At 47.5% G+C, this 17,321-nt stretch overlaps 1 protein-coding gene across 3 annotated transcripts in view; it reads left to right on the plus strand.

The window, feature by feature from the left end:
- Window positions 1-17,321, plus strand: part of AXL (AXL receptor tyrosine kinase) — a 60,051-nt gene that overhangs the window by 33,662 nt on the left and 9,068 nt on the right. The window contains exons 5-13 of one of the 3 annotated variants that reach the window (XM_033158392.1): window positions 2,914-2,994; window positions 4,204-4,319; window positions 5,442-5,637; window positions 7,168-7,307; window positions 7,428-7,572; window positions 9,765-9,788; window positions 10,919-11,048; window positions 11,230-11,339; window positions 12,565-12,660. In XM_033158392.1, coding sequence (XP_033014283.1) covers window positions 2,914-2,994; window positions 4,204-4,319; window positions 5,442-5,637; window positions 7,168-7,307; window positions 7,428-7,572; window positions 9,765-9,788; window positions 10,919-11,048; window positions 11,230-11,339; window positions 12,565-12,660 — 1,038 coding nt within the window. The remainder of the gene's footprint in view (window positions 1-2,913; window positions 2,995-4,203; window positions 4,320-5,441; window positions 5,638-7,167; window positions 7,308-7,427; window positions 7,573-9,764; window positions 9,789-10,918; window positions 11,049-11,229; window positions 11,340-12,564; window positions 12,661-17,321) is intronic. The other 2 variants (XM_033158393.1, XM_033158395.1) reach the window with 2 other exon arrangements.

The raw sequence follows: 17,321 nt of genomic DNA on the forward strand, positions 1-17,321 counted from the left end.
GGTACAAGAGAGGTTTGAGTGGGTAGGAGTTTAGGAAACGTTGTTCTAAATCTGCCATGAAGATGTTGGCATACTGTGAGGCCATGCGGGTGCCCATTGCTGTGCCGTTGATCTGAAGGAACAGGTCCTCACCAAATTTGAAGTTGTTGTGGGTAAGGACAAAATGACAGAGTTTCGTAGCAAAGTCTGCTGTGGTTTTATCTGAAATGGTGTTCCTTTTAGCCCTTTAAACACAACCAAAAACTGCAGCAGTATCACTTTGGGACAAAATATTACTTTAGACCTGTGCACTGTTTGGTTTTGCTTGCTTCTTTACATTTATTTTTTTTAAAAAATAATAATATACCTTTTACTGTTACAAATCTCAAGTAGAATTATTGAGGAAAAGCAGTTGAAAACAAGAGATTTAAAATGTCTAAAAAGAAACAAAACCAGCGATAAGCTAACAAGAGGAGCTTAGTTGTAAAGGAGCTTACAGAAATTTTGATAGTAACGAAGCTAACAAGCTGCGAAGGTCAATTCAACACAGTTAGCATGTGCATAGATACTGGCCTCATTCACATATTTGTCGTTGGCATCCGTCTGTCTTGAGAGACGGGGCAGTGCACCTCTGGTGAGTGTGGGTGTGAAGCCAAACCACTGTGTTAGCAGCACCAAAATGACCTCCCAGGGGCGCAATCCTGGGGAGTGTGCATGGAGGTCCTGGGCTGCCCAAATGACAAGACCCCCTTTCTCGGCCTCACTGATGTGGTCCAGAGGAAAACAGAGCTGCCAAAAGGAGGCATACAAGACACCATCCAACCGCCTTAGGGACTCCGATCCAGATTTGTGTAGGTTTTACTCCTTAGCCTTTTTCTTCTCCCAAAGATATCTTGCAAGGTAGCAGGTGTTTAGGACCAGAGTCTTCCTCCTCTTAGATGGGGCACCTTTCCAAGCAGTTCACCTGCCCTTCACTTCCCTCTACAACACGTGCAGATGGATGGGGAAGAAGAAACCATTCCATTGCAGGAGGAGAAAACCTTTCTCTGATGGAAGGTTTTCCCCAGCCCAACCCACTGTAATCGGGTGACCTGTGTGTGCCAGATTAATCTGCTGCCCCTGTGCTGTTGAATGGCAGCTCCTCTTAGTTCTTATCCCTGCTGCCTCTCAGTTCATATCCTTTTTTATCTTTAAACCACAACTGGATCAAGCAGACCTTTATCCAGAGGGCTCCCTGTGGCCGTCCTGATGGCAACAGAAGCCAGCCCGTTTCTTCCAGTAGCGCCTGCTCCAGCCACCCTTTTCCCTAATCAGGATAAACGAACCCTGTCTTGAGAGACCATCCGAAGCACAGAAACGAAGCCAAGGCTTGGAGCTTGGAACCAGACATGAGGAAACCCAAACCACAGATGGGTGGGCGGGAGGAACAGGACATACCAGCTGGGACAGAGGACTGGTCCCCAGATGTTGTTTCTCTGGGGCAGAGGGGAGGGTGGCAGGAAGGGACCTGGTTGAATGGAGGAGGACAAAAGTCTGGCTCGTTTGGAGGAGGACAAAAGTCTGGCTCGTTTGTTTTCTAACATTTATCCCTTGCCTTTTCTTCCGTCATGGAACCCGAGGCAGTTCAGTTCCCAGGAAGCCAGACCACAGGTCCATCTAGCTCAGCCTTGTCTAGCTCGCTGGCTCCTCAACCCTGGGTCACCAGATGCTGAGAAACATCTCCCATCGTCCCAGCCATTGGCAAAGCTGATGGGGTTGGTCCCAAGGTTGAAGAATATCAGGACTAGAAGCAGTTCCTCGGGATTTTAGATGAGGGACTCTCTCCCAGCCCTACCTGGCTGAACTTGGGACCTCCTGTATGTGGTTATTTAATATTGTTTAATATTACTCTTTTTTTAAAAAGCACCCTCTGCTTTTTCCCTTACGTAAAGGAGATGCTCAGAGCACCACACAGATGAAACACACTTGTAAAAACCACATAAACCCAAGCTCCATATGAAAGTCAGTTTAATTAGCAGAGGTGCTAATTTTAATGCAAGCAAGGCAACGTTTTATTCACACTGGATTAAATAATTATTCTGAATAATAATGTTTGCCTTGTGCGTGGGGGCTTTGGGCAAAGGTGTATTTCATTCTTTTGATAAAATATTATTAATAATAAAAGCGTTGCAGGTTTTTTTTGGGGGGGGGGTTGACCTGGCATGCTGGAAATCTATAACAGCCCAGAATAGCCCCCAGTCTCGTTTCCCTGATTTTTCTTTGCCTGTAATTTGAAACTGGAGAGAGTGGGGAGGGGGTGAGTTTGAGGTGCTGTTGTACATTACTCTCGAGAAGTCCACAGTGTGCTCTTGAGAAGTACTGAGAATGTCATGCTAGGTGTGGAAGATACGAGTTTATTTTGGGATTCAAATGACAGGAAAAGAGGACCTGTCTTGGTGGATTTTATTAAGGGACCTCAACACACAAATGGTACCCTCACTCCACCTCTCACTCCCCCCCATAGTTTGACCAGCGGCTTATTCTTCCTGTTCCCCTATAATTTATCTGGTTGACGTCTCAGTCTCCTTTCCAGATCTGTAAAATGGGAAGATTAGCTACTTTACAGGGATGCTGGATTTGCAAGGCAAAAACTGAGAGGTCCTGAGTAGGCTACTGCCTTGTGGAGTAGAGGGTGAGACTTGGGCCTGGGAGAGAGAGATTTAAGTCTCCGCTCAGTCTTAAATTCACCTGGCGACCTAGGTTATAAATAATGAACATGCAGAGGAGAGTGAATGGCTTCACAACAACACTGCGAAGATTCATAAGCTTAGGAACGTAAAATTGCCTTAGACCTAAAACCGGAACAGAAATGCTAATAATCATTGTGTTTTATAGCAGGCTTGCTGTTGATCATGACTAAATATATCTGCTTTTGTGCCTTCTTTCGTCTTCCAGGTCTGAATCACAGCGCATCGTTCTCATGCGAGGCCCACAACGATAAGGGGGTGGGCACATCTCGGACTGCAAAGGTGACAGGTGAGAGGATGGGTTGTGGGGTGCATTCCTAGGACAAACCGGGGCCTTGCCAAGGTACACCGAGGGTAAAGCTAAATGCCTATTTGGATTTAACACGGAAGTTTTTAACAATGCAAACACTGTCAGCTGGTGTGTGTGATAATTAATGGGCTCTGTGCAGGCACAGAGGGGGAATTCCTCTCCCTGCTGCAATTCTGGAGGAAAGTCCCATTTACAAGCTACTGTAGGGTTTTTTTTTTTTTTTGCTTAGGGAGAAAATCTTACCAATTGCTCCGAGGCAGCAAGGGCGTCTGGGAGAATTCCTCCTAGTGAATATACTCGCTTCAGAGGAAGAATGTTCATCAGGACCACAGGAGAGGAGGAAAGGGAAGGTGTACACACACACACACACACACACACACACACACTACACCTTCTCTGATCCTGTTAAGTAGCATCCCTCTTCTGCAGCTTTTGCAAATTGCATTTTTAAAAACCCGGTCTTCAAATGCATAGATACAACACAAAGATCCTTTTTTAACCTGGCAAGTTGCCCTGAGTTTACAGGAGGAGCACGTGCTACTTTCAGATTGCGGATCTGGATCTTTACTGACACCCCCCCCCACACACACACCAAAATTCCCTGCAGGTAGAAAACGAGCGTGTTGAGCATAAGACGAAGCCTTTATCCTTGAAATGCTAGCTTTCCATCGGCAGGGATTCTTTGGCATGTGTTTAGAAAGGTAGCCATTGCAATAAGTGTGCTTTGTGTAATTGCCCGAGTATTCCTTTTTAAATAAAGTTTTATTGATTTGCAATATATAACAATTACGAGAAAGAGAGAGAGAGAGAGAGAGAGAGAGAGAAGATGCAAAAACAAAACCCCAACTCATCTCCCACGTCCGTCTAGGAGCAGATCAACCCCGTTAAGTATTCCAAAGTCCAATCTGTGGTTTTGGTAGTTGCTGTTGTTCAGGGTTATCAGTAAAGTATTTTATAGAAGGAAGCCGTGTATTCTTGACAACTTCTGGATCACAGTAATGATGAACAAGCCCGTGAGAAGGAGCCTGTATCCTAATCACAAGTACGTAGGTCCCACTGACCACAGTGGGACTTACGTCTGAGTAAACATGCATAGGGCCACGCTGTAAAACACCCTCTTTTTGACTTTCCTCCGCAGTAAGCTCTTGTGGTATATCATACACCTGCTCTCTTACATCTTCCCTTTAGTGGTACCTGGGCGGCCAAGTGCCTTATCCCTCCTGCACCGTAGCGACCACCACCTGGAAGTGACGTGGGAACCAGGACCAAGTGGGGCCTACGCTCTTGAGTTCTGCACCATCCAGGTAAGAAGGGAAGCCTTGAAGCCAGCCCAAGTTCCCTTGCCCCAACTATTTTGAGGAAGGATGCCTCACTCGGCCACTTTCACCCCTGCCCTTCGAGGGAACGGTTTTATTTTTAGGAGCCATTTCCTGGCCAGCTTCTGCTTCTCTCAAATGTCCAACCGGATGCCCTCGTGACGTGTGACAAGCTCTCAGGAATAGGGAACTGAAAGAGCCTGGGCAAGGGATTGCAAAGGCCAGGAAACAAAACTGATAGCAAGGGGGGGTGTTCAGATGTGGGGCCATCCGTCCGTCCCCTTCTAGGGCCTGAGGTGGCAGAATGATCTGTGAGGTAGGTGAGGTTGAGAGGCAGTGATTGGCCAAAGGACACCCAGCGAGCGTCATGGCCAAGTGGGGATTTGAACCCTGGTCTCTCACGGGTCCTAATGCAGGGTTGCCATACGTTCGGCTCTTGCCAGACACGTCCGGGATTCCAATGACTGAATTAGCGTCTGTGGGGGAATTTTGGGAAATCGGCAAAATGTCTGGATCTTTGAAATTTCCCCAATGGAGGAGAGCTTCAACAGAGAGGGAGCTTTAAAAAAGTGTGACATGCCACCTGCACCGCAAAGTGGTACAGTCGGGAATTCTGCCGCAGAGATCAAGCCTTTGAGCTGATCCACACGTTATGCAGTCCGCAAAAATCCTGGACTGTGCCACTGCAGAGGGGAGGGGGAGTTTTCTTCTTTTTCTTTTTTTAATTCTTCAATGTTGTTACACGGTCCAAGGAGGCTTCATATAGAATCGTAGAATTGTATAGTTGGAAGGTGTCCCAGAGGCAGGGGTGACAACTTGAATAAAATATTGGGGAGGGGGGAGGTAAGCCCTGCCCCGCAAAATCAGTCACATTGTGCAGTGCGCACACACTGTTTGAATGGCAGTGCCCATCAACTTGGGGGGGGGGCTAGCCCCCTAAAAAAAAAAAGGAGTTGGCTTCTTTGCCCAGAGGGGCATCTAATTCAAGGCAGGAATCTCAGCTAGATTATTGTAGAGCGTAATATGTTCCTAACTCCTTCTCCGTTGACCCATCCCTGGCACACGCTGCCTTTCCGTCCTCAAATCCTTACCCCTGCCCCTTTTCCCCAGGCTGTGCGCTCGGACGAGGACCTCAGCACTGTGTCGGACCGGGAACTCTATAACCAGAACCTCCACGTCCCCCCGTTCAGCCACACCCTGGATGGCTTGAACCCCTTCACCACCTACCATGTGCGGGTGTCCTGTCGCTCCCGAGAGGGCAACTCCCCGTGGACCCACTGGGTTGCTATGGAAACCCTGGAAGGAGGTGAGCTTGAAATGGGAGTCGGTTGGAGGGGGGGGGGAGTAGGTGGTCGATCCTTCTGGGTTCTGCCTTGATCTCCTGGAGGAGAAAGGCACTCACAGAGGGGTTCCGCTTGGAGCAAGAATGAGGAACCAGATGTTGCTAGACTACAACTCCCATCAGTCTCCTGGCCGTTGGACATACTAACTGGACCTTATGGGAGTTGGGGTCCAAGCAACATCCGAAAGGCCACAGGCTGTCTCTGAACTTAGAGAGGGCCCAGTTTGGAAGACAGGAAGATGGAGAGGGCCTAACGCACGGTTTTGAGCAGAGTTTCCCAACCTTGGGTCTCCATAGAATCATAGAATCACAGAGTTGGAAGAAACCACAAGGGCCATCCAGTCCAACCCCCTGCCAAGCAGGAAACACCATCAAAGCATTCCTGACAGGTGACTGTCAAGCCTCTGCTTAAAGACCTCCAAAGAAGGAGACTCCACCACACTCCTTGGTAGCAAATCCCACTGCCGAACAGCTCTCACTGTCAGGAAGTTATTCCTAATGTTTAGGTGGAATCTTCTTTCTTGTAGTTCTGCCATCTTCAAATGTTTTGAACTACGACTGCCATCATCCCTAGCTGGCAGGACCAGTTGGTCAGGGATGATGGGAGTTGTAGTCCAACAACCCAAGGTTGAGAAAGGCTGGTTTAGAGTCAAGAGTTTTCCAGCTGTTTTTGGACTACAACTCCCATCATCCCTAGCTAGCAAGGCCAGTGGTCAGGGGTGATGGGAACTTTGGTCCAAAAACAGCTGGAGACCCAAGGTTGGGAAACACTGGTTTAGAGAGTAACAGTGTTTCTCAAAGAGTGTGGCATGGCAGGAGAGGAAAGCAGTTGTAGCTGGAAGATTCAAGGACAATGAAAGAAACATTTAAACATTAGGATAGGATAGTAGCGAAATGATTTCTCCACGACCTATTGTTGTGAACAGGGATTTTCAACTCTGACAAGTATGAAAGATAAGAAAAGAGGATGGCTTTTTTGTGTTCGTGAGAGTTTGTCTCCAATTAAACCTAATATAAATGAGATTACCTGGCAAAAGCAAGATCACCTCTCTCATTGAATTGCTATACATACTTAAAGTACATGCATAAGAGGTTCATTTGTCATTGTATTTTGGGAGTGATTCGCGTTCTTATGTAGCTGCATTGTTTTTTATTATACTTTCCGAACGTCCCACAGTCATATCATAAAGTAGTTGCGTTGTATGTTATAAATCAAGCTCTGCTAGGAGCGGTTTCTTTTTTGTTTCCCAATGCATTTCTTATCAGTAAAAAAAATTCGGTGTGGCTCGAGCAAGCGGTTATTCTGAAAGTGTGCCCCGGGGGGGGGGGAGTTTGAGAACCAGTGGTTTAGAAGCTTAGAGCATGGTTGTTACCAATCCAGTGGCTGAGACTGGGCTATAGTCGCTTGCCTGATGCCACTTTGTGGGTTCAGAGATAATGAGAAAGGGTCGTGGCCGCAGTGTTTCCATGGTAACGTGCACTTTTCCGTGGCAGTGCCCACCGCTGCGCCAGAGAACATCATGGCCACGCAGAATGGCACCTGCACCATCGTGCAGTGGCGAGAGCCGCGTGGCGTCATCAACGGGATCATACGCGGATACAAGCTGGTCTGTCAAAGCGGCAACTCGCCCGAGGTGAGGACTTCCTTTCTCAGGACTGGAGAGGGCACCCTCCCCATTGACCCCCTGTACTTAGCCTGAGCCATCGACCGCCATCTTCCTAATCCTCCGCCTGGCGTTTTCTCCCCCCACCAGGTGGTTGTGGACGTGGGGCTGACCAACGAGACTGTCTTGAACCTGAACAAAACAGTACACAATCTGACTGTCCGTGTCGCGGCCTACACACAAGCAGGAGACGGTCCCTGGAGCAAGGCCATCATGGTTTCCTCTGGGGATGTCGGTAAGGAATACGAGATAATGTGTCGTGTTCTTTGGGGGGGGGGGTTGTTCCTCACAAGCTTTAGTGTTGTGGCAAATAACAGAAGCACAGGGCCCCTTACATACCCTCCAACATTTCTCTGATGAAAATAGCGGCATCCTATTCCATGATGATAGTAATTTTATTATTGGTACCCCGCCCATCTGACTGGGTTGCCCCAGCTGCTCTGGGGGGCTTCCAACATATATAAAAACATAATAAAACATTAACCATTAAAAAAAAAAACCTTCCCTATAAGATGTCTTTGAATGGTTCAATAGTTACTTATCTCCTTGGCTCAGGGGGTCAGATAACTCCATACCCTCCCAACATTTCTCTGATGAAAATAGGGGCATCCTAAGGAAAAGTGGGACATCAGGAAACCGGGACAGTTTCTGTAAATCCGGGACTGTCCCTGGAAAATAGGGAAACTTGGAGGGTCTGTGTTCATTATAGTCACAGCCACACATCCTTCTAATATTATGCGATTCTTATAATTGTACAATAATAAAAAAATGGGGATGCACTACAGATTTCCGTATGTGGCCTTTCAGCTAGATCTATTATTTTCTCTTGGGCTTGCTGATCAGAAGGTTGGCTGTTCGAATCCACACAATGGGGTGAGCTTCCGTTGCTCTGTCCCAGCTCCTGCCAACCTAGCAATTCGAAAGCATGCCAGTGCAAGTAGATAAATAGGTACCACTTTGGCGGGAAGGTAAACGGCGTTTCCGTGCGCTCTGGTTTCCGTCACGGTGTTCTGTTGCACCAGAAGCAGTTTAGACATGCTGGCCACATGACCAGGAAAGCTGTCTGTGGACAAACGCCGGCTCCCTTGGCCTGAAAGTGAGATGAGCGCCACAACGCCATAGTCGCCTTTGAATGGACTTAACCGTCCAGGGGTCCTTTACTTTTACCTATTATTTTCTGTGCACATACACAGGCAAATGATACCAAGTGCTTCAAAACCTTACATGGGAAGTGACTTAAGTTGTGTTTTTTGTGAAGTTCCACTGTACATAACGGAACTTGCACACCCTTCTCTTGAAACGGAAGCACTTTGTGTTTTCATGGTTAGCACTGGGCGCAAGGCAGAGGTAGACTCTGCTGTGTTTGTGAGGGGGTCTGGAATATCCTGACAGTGCTCAGAAATGTCAATGCATTGGAACATCATATGGATAAGAACCGAAACACAGCAATCGGAAGTCACATTTTGGGGGAAAGAGTCCAGTTGACTTCGGCTCAAAGTAGACCCACTTATATTAACAGACCTAAGTTAGTCATGTCCATAAATTTCAATGGGCAGCATCCAATGAAACAGTTAAGCTAGTGCAAGAAGTTTTGGCTGAGCATTGAGCTTTCCTGCCTTTTCCTCTCCCCCCACCATCCTGTGCCCCCACCAATCTTCTCTGGAGGGTTGGAGAAAACCCCACAGCAGATTTTTTTTTTGGGGGGGGGGTGCGCAGGGAAAGGAGGGGGGGAGTTACCATAACAGCATAATTTGTTTCATTGGATGCTGCCCAAGGGGTCTACTCTGACTAATGTAGGATACGGTCCAAAGTGTTCAGACCCAGAATGATGAAACCAGTTAAGGAGTAATTGAAATAAATAAAGTTCCGTTTTCATAGCCAATTATTCCTGCACATATTTTTAAGTGTATCATATGAGATATGAGGGAATCATTTGGCTACCAAAAGAATAAGCTTATATATATATATATATATATATATATATATATATATATATATATATATAAAATAGTCCTTAACTGTTACCAACTGTTTCCCAACTCTTTGGTGGTTCTTCCAAAACAATCATTTGATCTCTCTTTTTGTTTTGTTTTGTTATTCTGGCCCAGCCTTCGACTTCCTGCTTTCTAAGAATGGTTCTGTGTTGGGCAATTCCTGATCTCAGTCCTGGTTCTGATCTAGCAGGATCTCCTGCTTCTAATTTGTATCCCACTTCTTGTTATGATGGCTTCTGGCGCCTTGCGGAGTCACAAAAACTGAAGCTGGTTATAAAACAGGACCCGTGCTTTCTGCTTTAGGAGTTTTGATTCTCTTTGATGTCCCCAGAAAAACGGCCTGAGGCCCTGTTGGCGGAAACTTGACACTGACATTTGTCTTGGAGGGAGACCATATTCAAATAATTTATATATTGGTTTTTCTCTTTTACAGATGAACTGCCGCAGCCGCAGCCTGGTAAGAACAGTGCATAACACTCTACCCCCAACCTACAGAAATGATTTGGGATTTTGGGATGGGCAACATCGGGGAATGAGAGGTGGTGCCGTTTCCTTCTAGAACATTCCAGAGAGCACTTTGTTCTAGAAATCTGCTTCCCTTCTTTCTTTCTTTTGGTGTTGGCTAATTTGATTATATCTCGTTTTGTTTTGTTTCAGCTTCTCTCTCGTGATAATAAGAATAAATTAAAACTTGTTTTCTAAAAGTTCCCCAGTGTAGGCAATACATCGTGACCAGGCTAGAGGGGGACATTGCTCTCCTTTTTCAAAATGGCTCCTCTAGGAGGAGAAGGAACCGCAAGGGTTTGTGTGTTTTGTGACTATTGGCAGGGAGGAAGATGGGGACGTGGGGAAGACTGCATATTTGCCTTCCAGCCGCATTCCCATTTTGATTTTGATTAGGATATTTTCAGTTTTTGTGACACACACACCTGCTTTGTCTGCAGGAAACATCTGAACAAAAGGACTGGAAAGGGCCAGTCAGCTAGTGTAGGGGATTCCTAAACACACTGAGGATCCTTTTAGTCCGGTTCCAGCAGGGATTTTTATTGAACTTGATTACAATTTGTTATTTTATATTGAACTTTCGCCAGAAAATTCTCCAGACCAAGTTTGACTGACAGAATCGCACACTTCTCTCCAGTCCAAGACTGTGAACTGGATTAAGATGTCGGGATGTGGGGCAGTTGTTTTCAAATGTCACAGCCTGAAGCGGTGTAGGAAGTGTTGGTTTCTAAGGAGAACTCGTCTGGCTGCCAGGAAACTAGGATATCCCCTCATCTTCCTCTTAGCATTGTACTTGGTCCCAGATTCATTCGATGGATTCTCTCCTCTGTTCTTCCAGTTTAAACAGCAACAGGGGCTGCATGCTCACTGTACACTTAAGCACGTTGCCTTCCACTCCAAAGAATCCTGGGAACTGTAGTTTACTGCAAGCAACCTAAGTAAATTCCCAGGATTCTTTGGAGAAAACTTATGTGCTTTAAATGTATATCGTGTGCACAGCCGAGGCAGGGAAAGGTGATGCACTGGATGGGCAGCCGGAATGGCTCCTCCCACTGACCCATACTCCTTTCCCCTTCTCCATAGTAGAAACCTCCGCCCCTGCCTTCTCTTGGCACTGGTGGTACGTGGTAATTGCCATAGCCACGACCTTTGCCGCTGCCGCCTTCATAATCATCTTCTTGGCACGGATGAGGAGGAAGGAAACCCGCTATGGGTAAGTGAAGAACGGACACCTGCCATGGATGCTTCCGTTGAGATTCCTGCATTGGTGTGGGTTGGACTAGATGACCACTGAGGGACCCGTCCAACTCTTACCTTTCTGTGATTCTGTGACACAGGTTCTGGTAGCTTCTCCTCTTTCACTGTCTGTTTCTCTCCTCCTGCCCATTCTGCAGGGAAGCGTTTGAACCCAGCATGGAGCAGGGAGAGCTGGTAGTCCACTACCGAGTCCGCAAATCCTACAGCCGCCGAACCACCGAAGCCACTTGTGAGTGTCATGGAAGGAGTGAGTCCGCCTTTCCTAACTACCCAGCATGCATTCCGCCTGAGCCTTGTGGTCCAGGATCCAACAAGGAATGTTCCCACCTCCACCACAGTTGTAGGTTATTCCCAATATACAGACACCGCCCGGTGCTCTTTTTTCAGCAGACATCAGCTATTGTCTCCTTAATCACCCGATTTGGTGGTTCCGCCTGCCTTCTTCCTGTCTTTTGCCTCAGTCATGGCCGCTGCTCCTTGCAGGCTCCTTGACACAGGGCGCTTTGGCCCTGCAACGGTTTGATATTCAAACCTGCTTTCGACAATATTTGGAGATTACTGGTCATTATTATTTCTGGGTTGAGCCCAATATTCCTGCCTCCCTGGTCCCACTATCACTTCCAGGGCCTGCCCAAGTAGTTTTGCTGCATCCTGAGGACACCCATGCCACTGCTGTGACCATTACAAATCCCGCCCCCCCTGCCCCTACCGTCACCCCTGCGCTGCCAAAGCATCATGGGCGAAAATCCAGCAGGCTGGCGGTGGAGAGGACGGTGAGGCGGTCAGATCTGCTGCCTGAGGCAAATGGCTTCACTTCGCCTCACTGAAGGGCTGCTCTAAAAGCCAGCTCAGGTAGGGAGTGCCGATGGATTTGAATTGAAAACAGGGCCGCTGAGAAAGAAGAGGAAGGTATCTGCATACCCAGGAGAATGCCAAGGTTTACAATTAACGGGCCCAAAACAGCCCAGTGAAGATGCTTTGTGTACTCAGTAACCACAGAATGGAACATCTCCACTGGAAAAGAAAACTAGACACCTGGCAAGGGTAGGAGAGAGCAAGAAGGGATGGCCTTTCTGGTTTGGAAAACTCTTATTTTGCTGGCTGAAAGAGCTTAAAAAGGGCTCCCAGACAATCAGAAAGTTAGGCTGGAAGCTACTCAGGACCTGGCGAAATGCTCTCAGCAACAGCAGGAGATGAAAACGGCTGGTGCTTCTTGGCCGGCCTATTGGTTGAGGTTTCTTTGAAAGCTTGAAGGACCCTGGCTGTTGTTCTTCGAGGGGCCAAACAACTAACCAACCCAGCCCTTCTCCAACTACATTTAGAAATCAGGCTGCCTTCCCTTTCCTCCCCCTGTTTAAACAACGCATCTCGGTCTGTGACAGAGACCTGGAGGTGTGGGCCCCGTGATGGCCGTGCGCATAATGTGCCGTGACCCTCTCTCTCTCTCTCTCTCTTTCCCTTTCTTCTGACAGTGAACAGCCTGGGCATTAGCGAGGAGCTGAAAGAGAAGCTGCGAGACGTCATGATAGATCGCCACAAGGTGGCCCTGGGGAAAACCCTCGGTGAAGGTACATTAACCTGGGCAACTTGCACTTTTTCCCAAGATGGAGGCTTCTCCAGAGTGAGGCATGGGTGGGGAGAGACATCAGCTGAAGTGGAATCCTATTGGAATGGTTAACAACAAGCCGAGGGCCATAGGCAGCCAACCAGAGCCAACAATCATCTGAGTGATGACTATGTGGGCCGCCATTTTGAACACTACTTGCCCTTAGGCCAGGGGTCGGCAAGGTTTACCTTGCCTGGGCTGGTTCACTCCCACGCAGATCGTGGGCCGGATCATGTGTGCACAGACGCAATTTCTGGTGCTGCAGAAGCGAGTCCCTGCTCCGCGCTGCACCACTTCAGTGCAGCGCACGAGGACTCGCCAAGTGGGTGGCTCAGTTCAGGGGAGGCTTGTGGGCCGTTTAAACGACCCCTGTGGGCCACAGGTTGCCGACCCCTGCCTTAAGCCTTTCTTTTCTCAGCTGCTTAGTTTCCAGGCCAAGGCAGGCCTGAGATGGCCACTTTCTCCTTCACAAATGCATACAGATGTGTCTGGAGACCACAGCATTGGGGGCTTTCTGATTTAGAGAAAGGGCTAGGGAGAGGCAACAGGGCTTATTTTTTTTTCTGGCTGCCTCCATTGAACAGCTCTTGAACCTTTTGGACATTAATTGGTAGACAGGTACGAGACTGACACATGGCGCGAATAACAAAGCTGCAGACCATTTTTTTTTCCTGAAACGAAGTATGCTTTCACTTACAAGTTTTAGTAATGCAGCATATTAAATAATTATTGGGAAATTAATTGTAGAAAACAAGCTAATTTTACAGTTTGTGTAGTTACCGATAAAAGCAAATAGAAAACAGAGATAAATACAAACAGCTATGCTTATTCTAATCTGTCTCCCTAACCAGGCCAGTAATTATCAATTTGCACCCTTCACTTCAGCTTCTAGGTCCCTTTGGAGTCTTTTCCTTTCAGCTGCAATGCCCACTGTGCTCTCCTAACATTTCCTGCATTCCTAAAGTGTTTCATCTCTTTCTTTCTTTCCATGCTCCAGCTCCAAACTCCACAACTAACTCTTCTACTTTTCCAATAAACTATGCTGTTTTCTAGCTTGTGTACAGTATTTTCATTTCCCTTTCCAACCTTTAAGCCAATCAGAAGGAAAAGAGAATTCGGATTAATTTTCTATTTCCCTTTGATTGCCAGATTCCTAGGCTGAACTTTTGACCCTTCTGTGCAAAACTAAAACATTGCCTTGTACTTTTGACCCTCAAACATTTCACTATTCTGTGCAAGAGAGCTTCTAAAATGAAAAACAATTTTATATCAACCAGCTGAATACAAAATAGCAGGACGCTTTCTGGGGAGGAGAGGGTCAAAAGTGTCCTGTTCCCATCCTGTTGGTGTTAGCACTCCAGTTTAGAGGGAAAGGATGTGTGTCATGGTCCTAGACTAGGACTTAGGGGCTTATAAACCACTGAGCTTCTTGGACTTGCTGATTGGAAGATTGGCGGTTCAAATCCACACAATGGGGTGAGCTCCTGTTGCTCTGTCCCAGCTTCTGCCAACCTAGCAGTTCGAAAACACACCAGTGCAAGTAGATAAATAGGTACCGCTGCAGCAGGAAGGTAAACGGCGTTTCCATGCGCCCTGGCACTCGTCACAGTGTCCCTTTGTGCCAGAAGTGGTTTAGTCCTACTGGCCACATGACCCTGGAAAGCTGTCTGTGGACAAACGCCGGCTCCCTCGGCCTGAAAAGCGAGATGAACGCCACACCCCATAGTCACCTTTGACTTTACTTAACTGTTCAAGGGTACTTTACCTTTACACTTAACTTTCCTCTACTCTTTTCAGGCATGGTCTGTGCTTTAAAACTCAGTTTCCGAGCACCTTCCTTTTTGCTCCAGATACTTCCCTGCAAAAACCTGCTCTATAAAGCGCAATAGGAGCAAACGTCAATCTGCAGGAAACCCAAATTGATGTTTGCTCCAATTGAGCTTTAAAGAGCAGGTTTTCTCAGGGAAATCTCTGGGCCAAAAAACAAACAATGCTCAGACGCAGAATGTTAAAGCATGGACCTCTGCCTGGAAAGAGCGGGGCATAAAGTAAATGTGGATAAGTCCTTAAGTGGTGGCACAGGGCTCTGGCAACTGGAGCTTAGAGGAGATGGATCCATGTCCTAGGCTGTCCCATGTGGATCTTCAGGCATCAGAGCCTGCCTCCTCTCCCTTCAGCCCTAAGGAGACACTTCTGCTGCTCTACTAGGGTTTCTGAAACTTGGGTCTCCAGCTGTTGTTGGACTCCAATCACCCCTAGCTAGCAGGGCCAGTGGTGATGATGGGAACTGTAGTCCCAAAACAGCTATAGACCCAAGTTTGGGAAACCCTGTGCCAGACTCTGGTAGCCGATCACAGGCTACTCAGGGGGTCAAGAGAGCTTTCAGGGGAGATCCTTTCAAGTGGAAATCCCATTACCTTGAAGGAGCCAGCCAAAGGTACTAGCTGGTCAAGTGTCTGCATTCATGGGGTCAGGGACTACTTAACTATGTAACAAAACCCAGAAGGTTGCCCCAGGACTTTGTGGCTTAAGAGTGCTCTCTGTGGTCCTGAAACCTTTTGAAGTGCTGGATTTTGCCTTGCCTTACCCCTGCCATGCTGTCTTGTCTGCCTGCCTGGGGAACCAGGAACAACTGAGCTGTCCTCGCTTGGACCACCAGCTCTTTTGGGGGGGGGGTGCATCTCCACAGATCGTGACACTATATGCAGTTGCACACATGTTCACCTGAGGAACAAATTGCTGGTGTGTGGGTTGGAAAGGTGGAACTTCAGACAAGATGGGGAAAGTTGGGGAAGTTTGAGAAATGCTGGGCAAGGTCCAGACTTCATGGAAAAGGTAAGGCCTGAACAAAATAAGAATTGAGAGATGACACATCCCACAAGCCTAAGAGAGGGAAAGAAGTGAAACCGCCTCAGAAATGGACTTCCTATTTCGGATGTATGTTCCTTCAGAAGTCTGAGAATCCAGCTCAGGAGACATGTTCTGTATATATATAAGATTATGTTAACCCATAAGGCACAACCTTTCAAAAAAAATAACACAAATTTTGAAAAAGCCATTACCAAGCAAAAGAAAAGCCCATATTACTACATATCTAGTAATAATTTGAAATTCTATGCATTTACTGGGAATGTTCAATGATTCTGTGCCAACCACTGGAATTTCTCACAGAATACAAGGACGCTTTGAATTCGTTGCTTCCTAAACTCATTTCTTTAGAGCAGGAAATAAAAGCTTCGGGTCACAAACAGGAATTGGAAGGCAGGGCGATGTAGGGGAAGCGAAGCAGAAATCCATCTGAGCTCCAGAACCTGTTTCACAATTCCAAATCACATGATATGAAAACAGTTACCAGGACTATAGTTAGGAGTTGTTGTTTTTATCACTGGATAACCCCGGAAGATTCTCACTCATCTAGGACAATGGGGGAATTCTTCTTGGTCGAAGGACAAAGGAAATCAACTGCTGCGTGAGGGACAAGGACAAACTCCCTTGTTTCCTTTCCCGATTAAACATCAAGGCCTTGTTTCTAACGTAGCAAAGATAATCACTAACATATAACATCAAGTGCAGGATGAACAGCCCAGAAGCGCTTCGGCCCAGTTTTCTTGCTGCAGAAACGCCGAAGGACGAAGGGCTGTTTTGCTCATTTGGGTCGGAGGACTGGCAAAGTTTCCGCCTCAGCTCCGCAAAAAAGTTTCCTCTAAGCGCAGCTGGGATTAGTTTGGGAGCATATGGAAAGCAGAGATGGAAAGGCCCCTGGCTATGGCACATATGTTCCCCCTTGAACATTTCCACCCTGTGCCTCTCTTTTTTTTGTGGCTGCCCTTTTTTCTGGAAACGGGGAGGGTGGGGACTTGACTTGCACAGCCTCATAGGAAACAGAGGAAGCAGGCTTAACACAGAGCCAGGCCGCTGGTCCATCACACTTAGCATTATCTGCGCAGACCAGCAGCGGCTCATTGGTGTTTCAAGCAGGATTGAACCTGGGACCTTCTGCTTGAAAAGCAGGTGCTCTACCACTTGGGCTGCGGCCCTTTCCCTCAGCATCTGCCCAGAGAGTCCGAACATAAGAGCCCTGTTGGGACAGGACAAAGGCCCATCTGGTCCCACCACCCCATCTCACAGTGGCCCAACAGGAAGCCAATCGCATTCTCCCTACATGCGATTCTCAGCAGCGGGCATCCAGAGGCATTCTGCCTCCCAACACGGGCAGCATATCGCAGCCATAGCGGTTAGGTGCCGTCGATAGCCTTGTCCTCTTATGAGTCTGCCTAAACCTCTTTTGAAGCCATCAAGTGTGCCAGGAAGCCCCTGAGATCCCAGCTCAGCAACTACTTTTCTTGGAGAGACTCGGGGCTCCATCCAGATTTACAAAACACATGTTTCCCACTTGTCCAGCACGTTCTAGGCACGGGTCCGAGCAGTTTTGCCTTTGCCCTGCTGCTTTCCCCGGGAAAACTCACTCTTTAGCAATAAATTGAAGCAAACGACAATCGGGGGGGGGGGGGCGAATGGTGTTTCCTCTGATCAGGTTTCTGCAGGGGAAAGAGGCAGAGCAGGGGCAAGTCTGAATTAGCCCTCTAGCTAAGTCTTAAAAATAGTTTACTGGCAAATTCTTAC

Source organism: Lacerta agilis, chromosome 8, assembly GCF_009819535.1.
Source record: "Lacerta agilis isolate rLacAgi1 chromosome 8, rLacAgi1.pri, whole genome shotgun sequence".
In the NCBI taxonomy this organism is placed as follows: Eukaryota; Metazoa; Chordata; class Lepidosauria; order Squamata; family Lacertidae; genus Lacerta; species Lacerta agilis.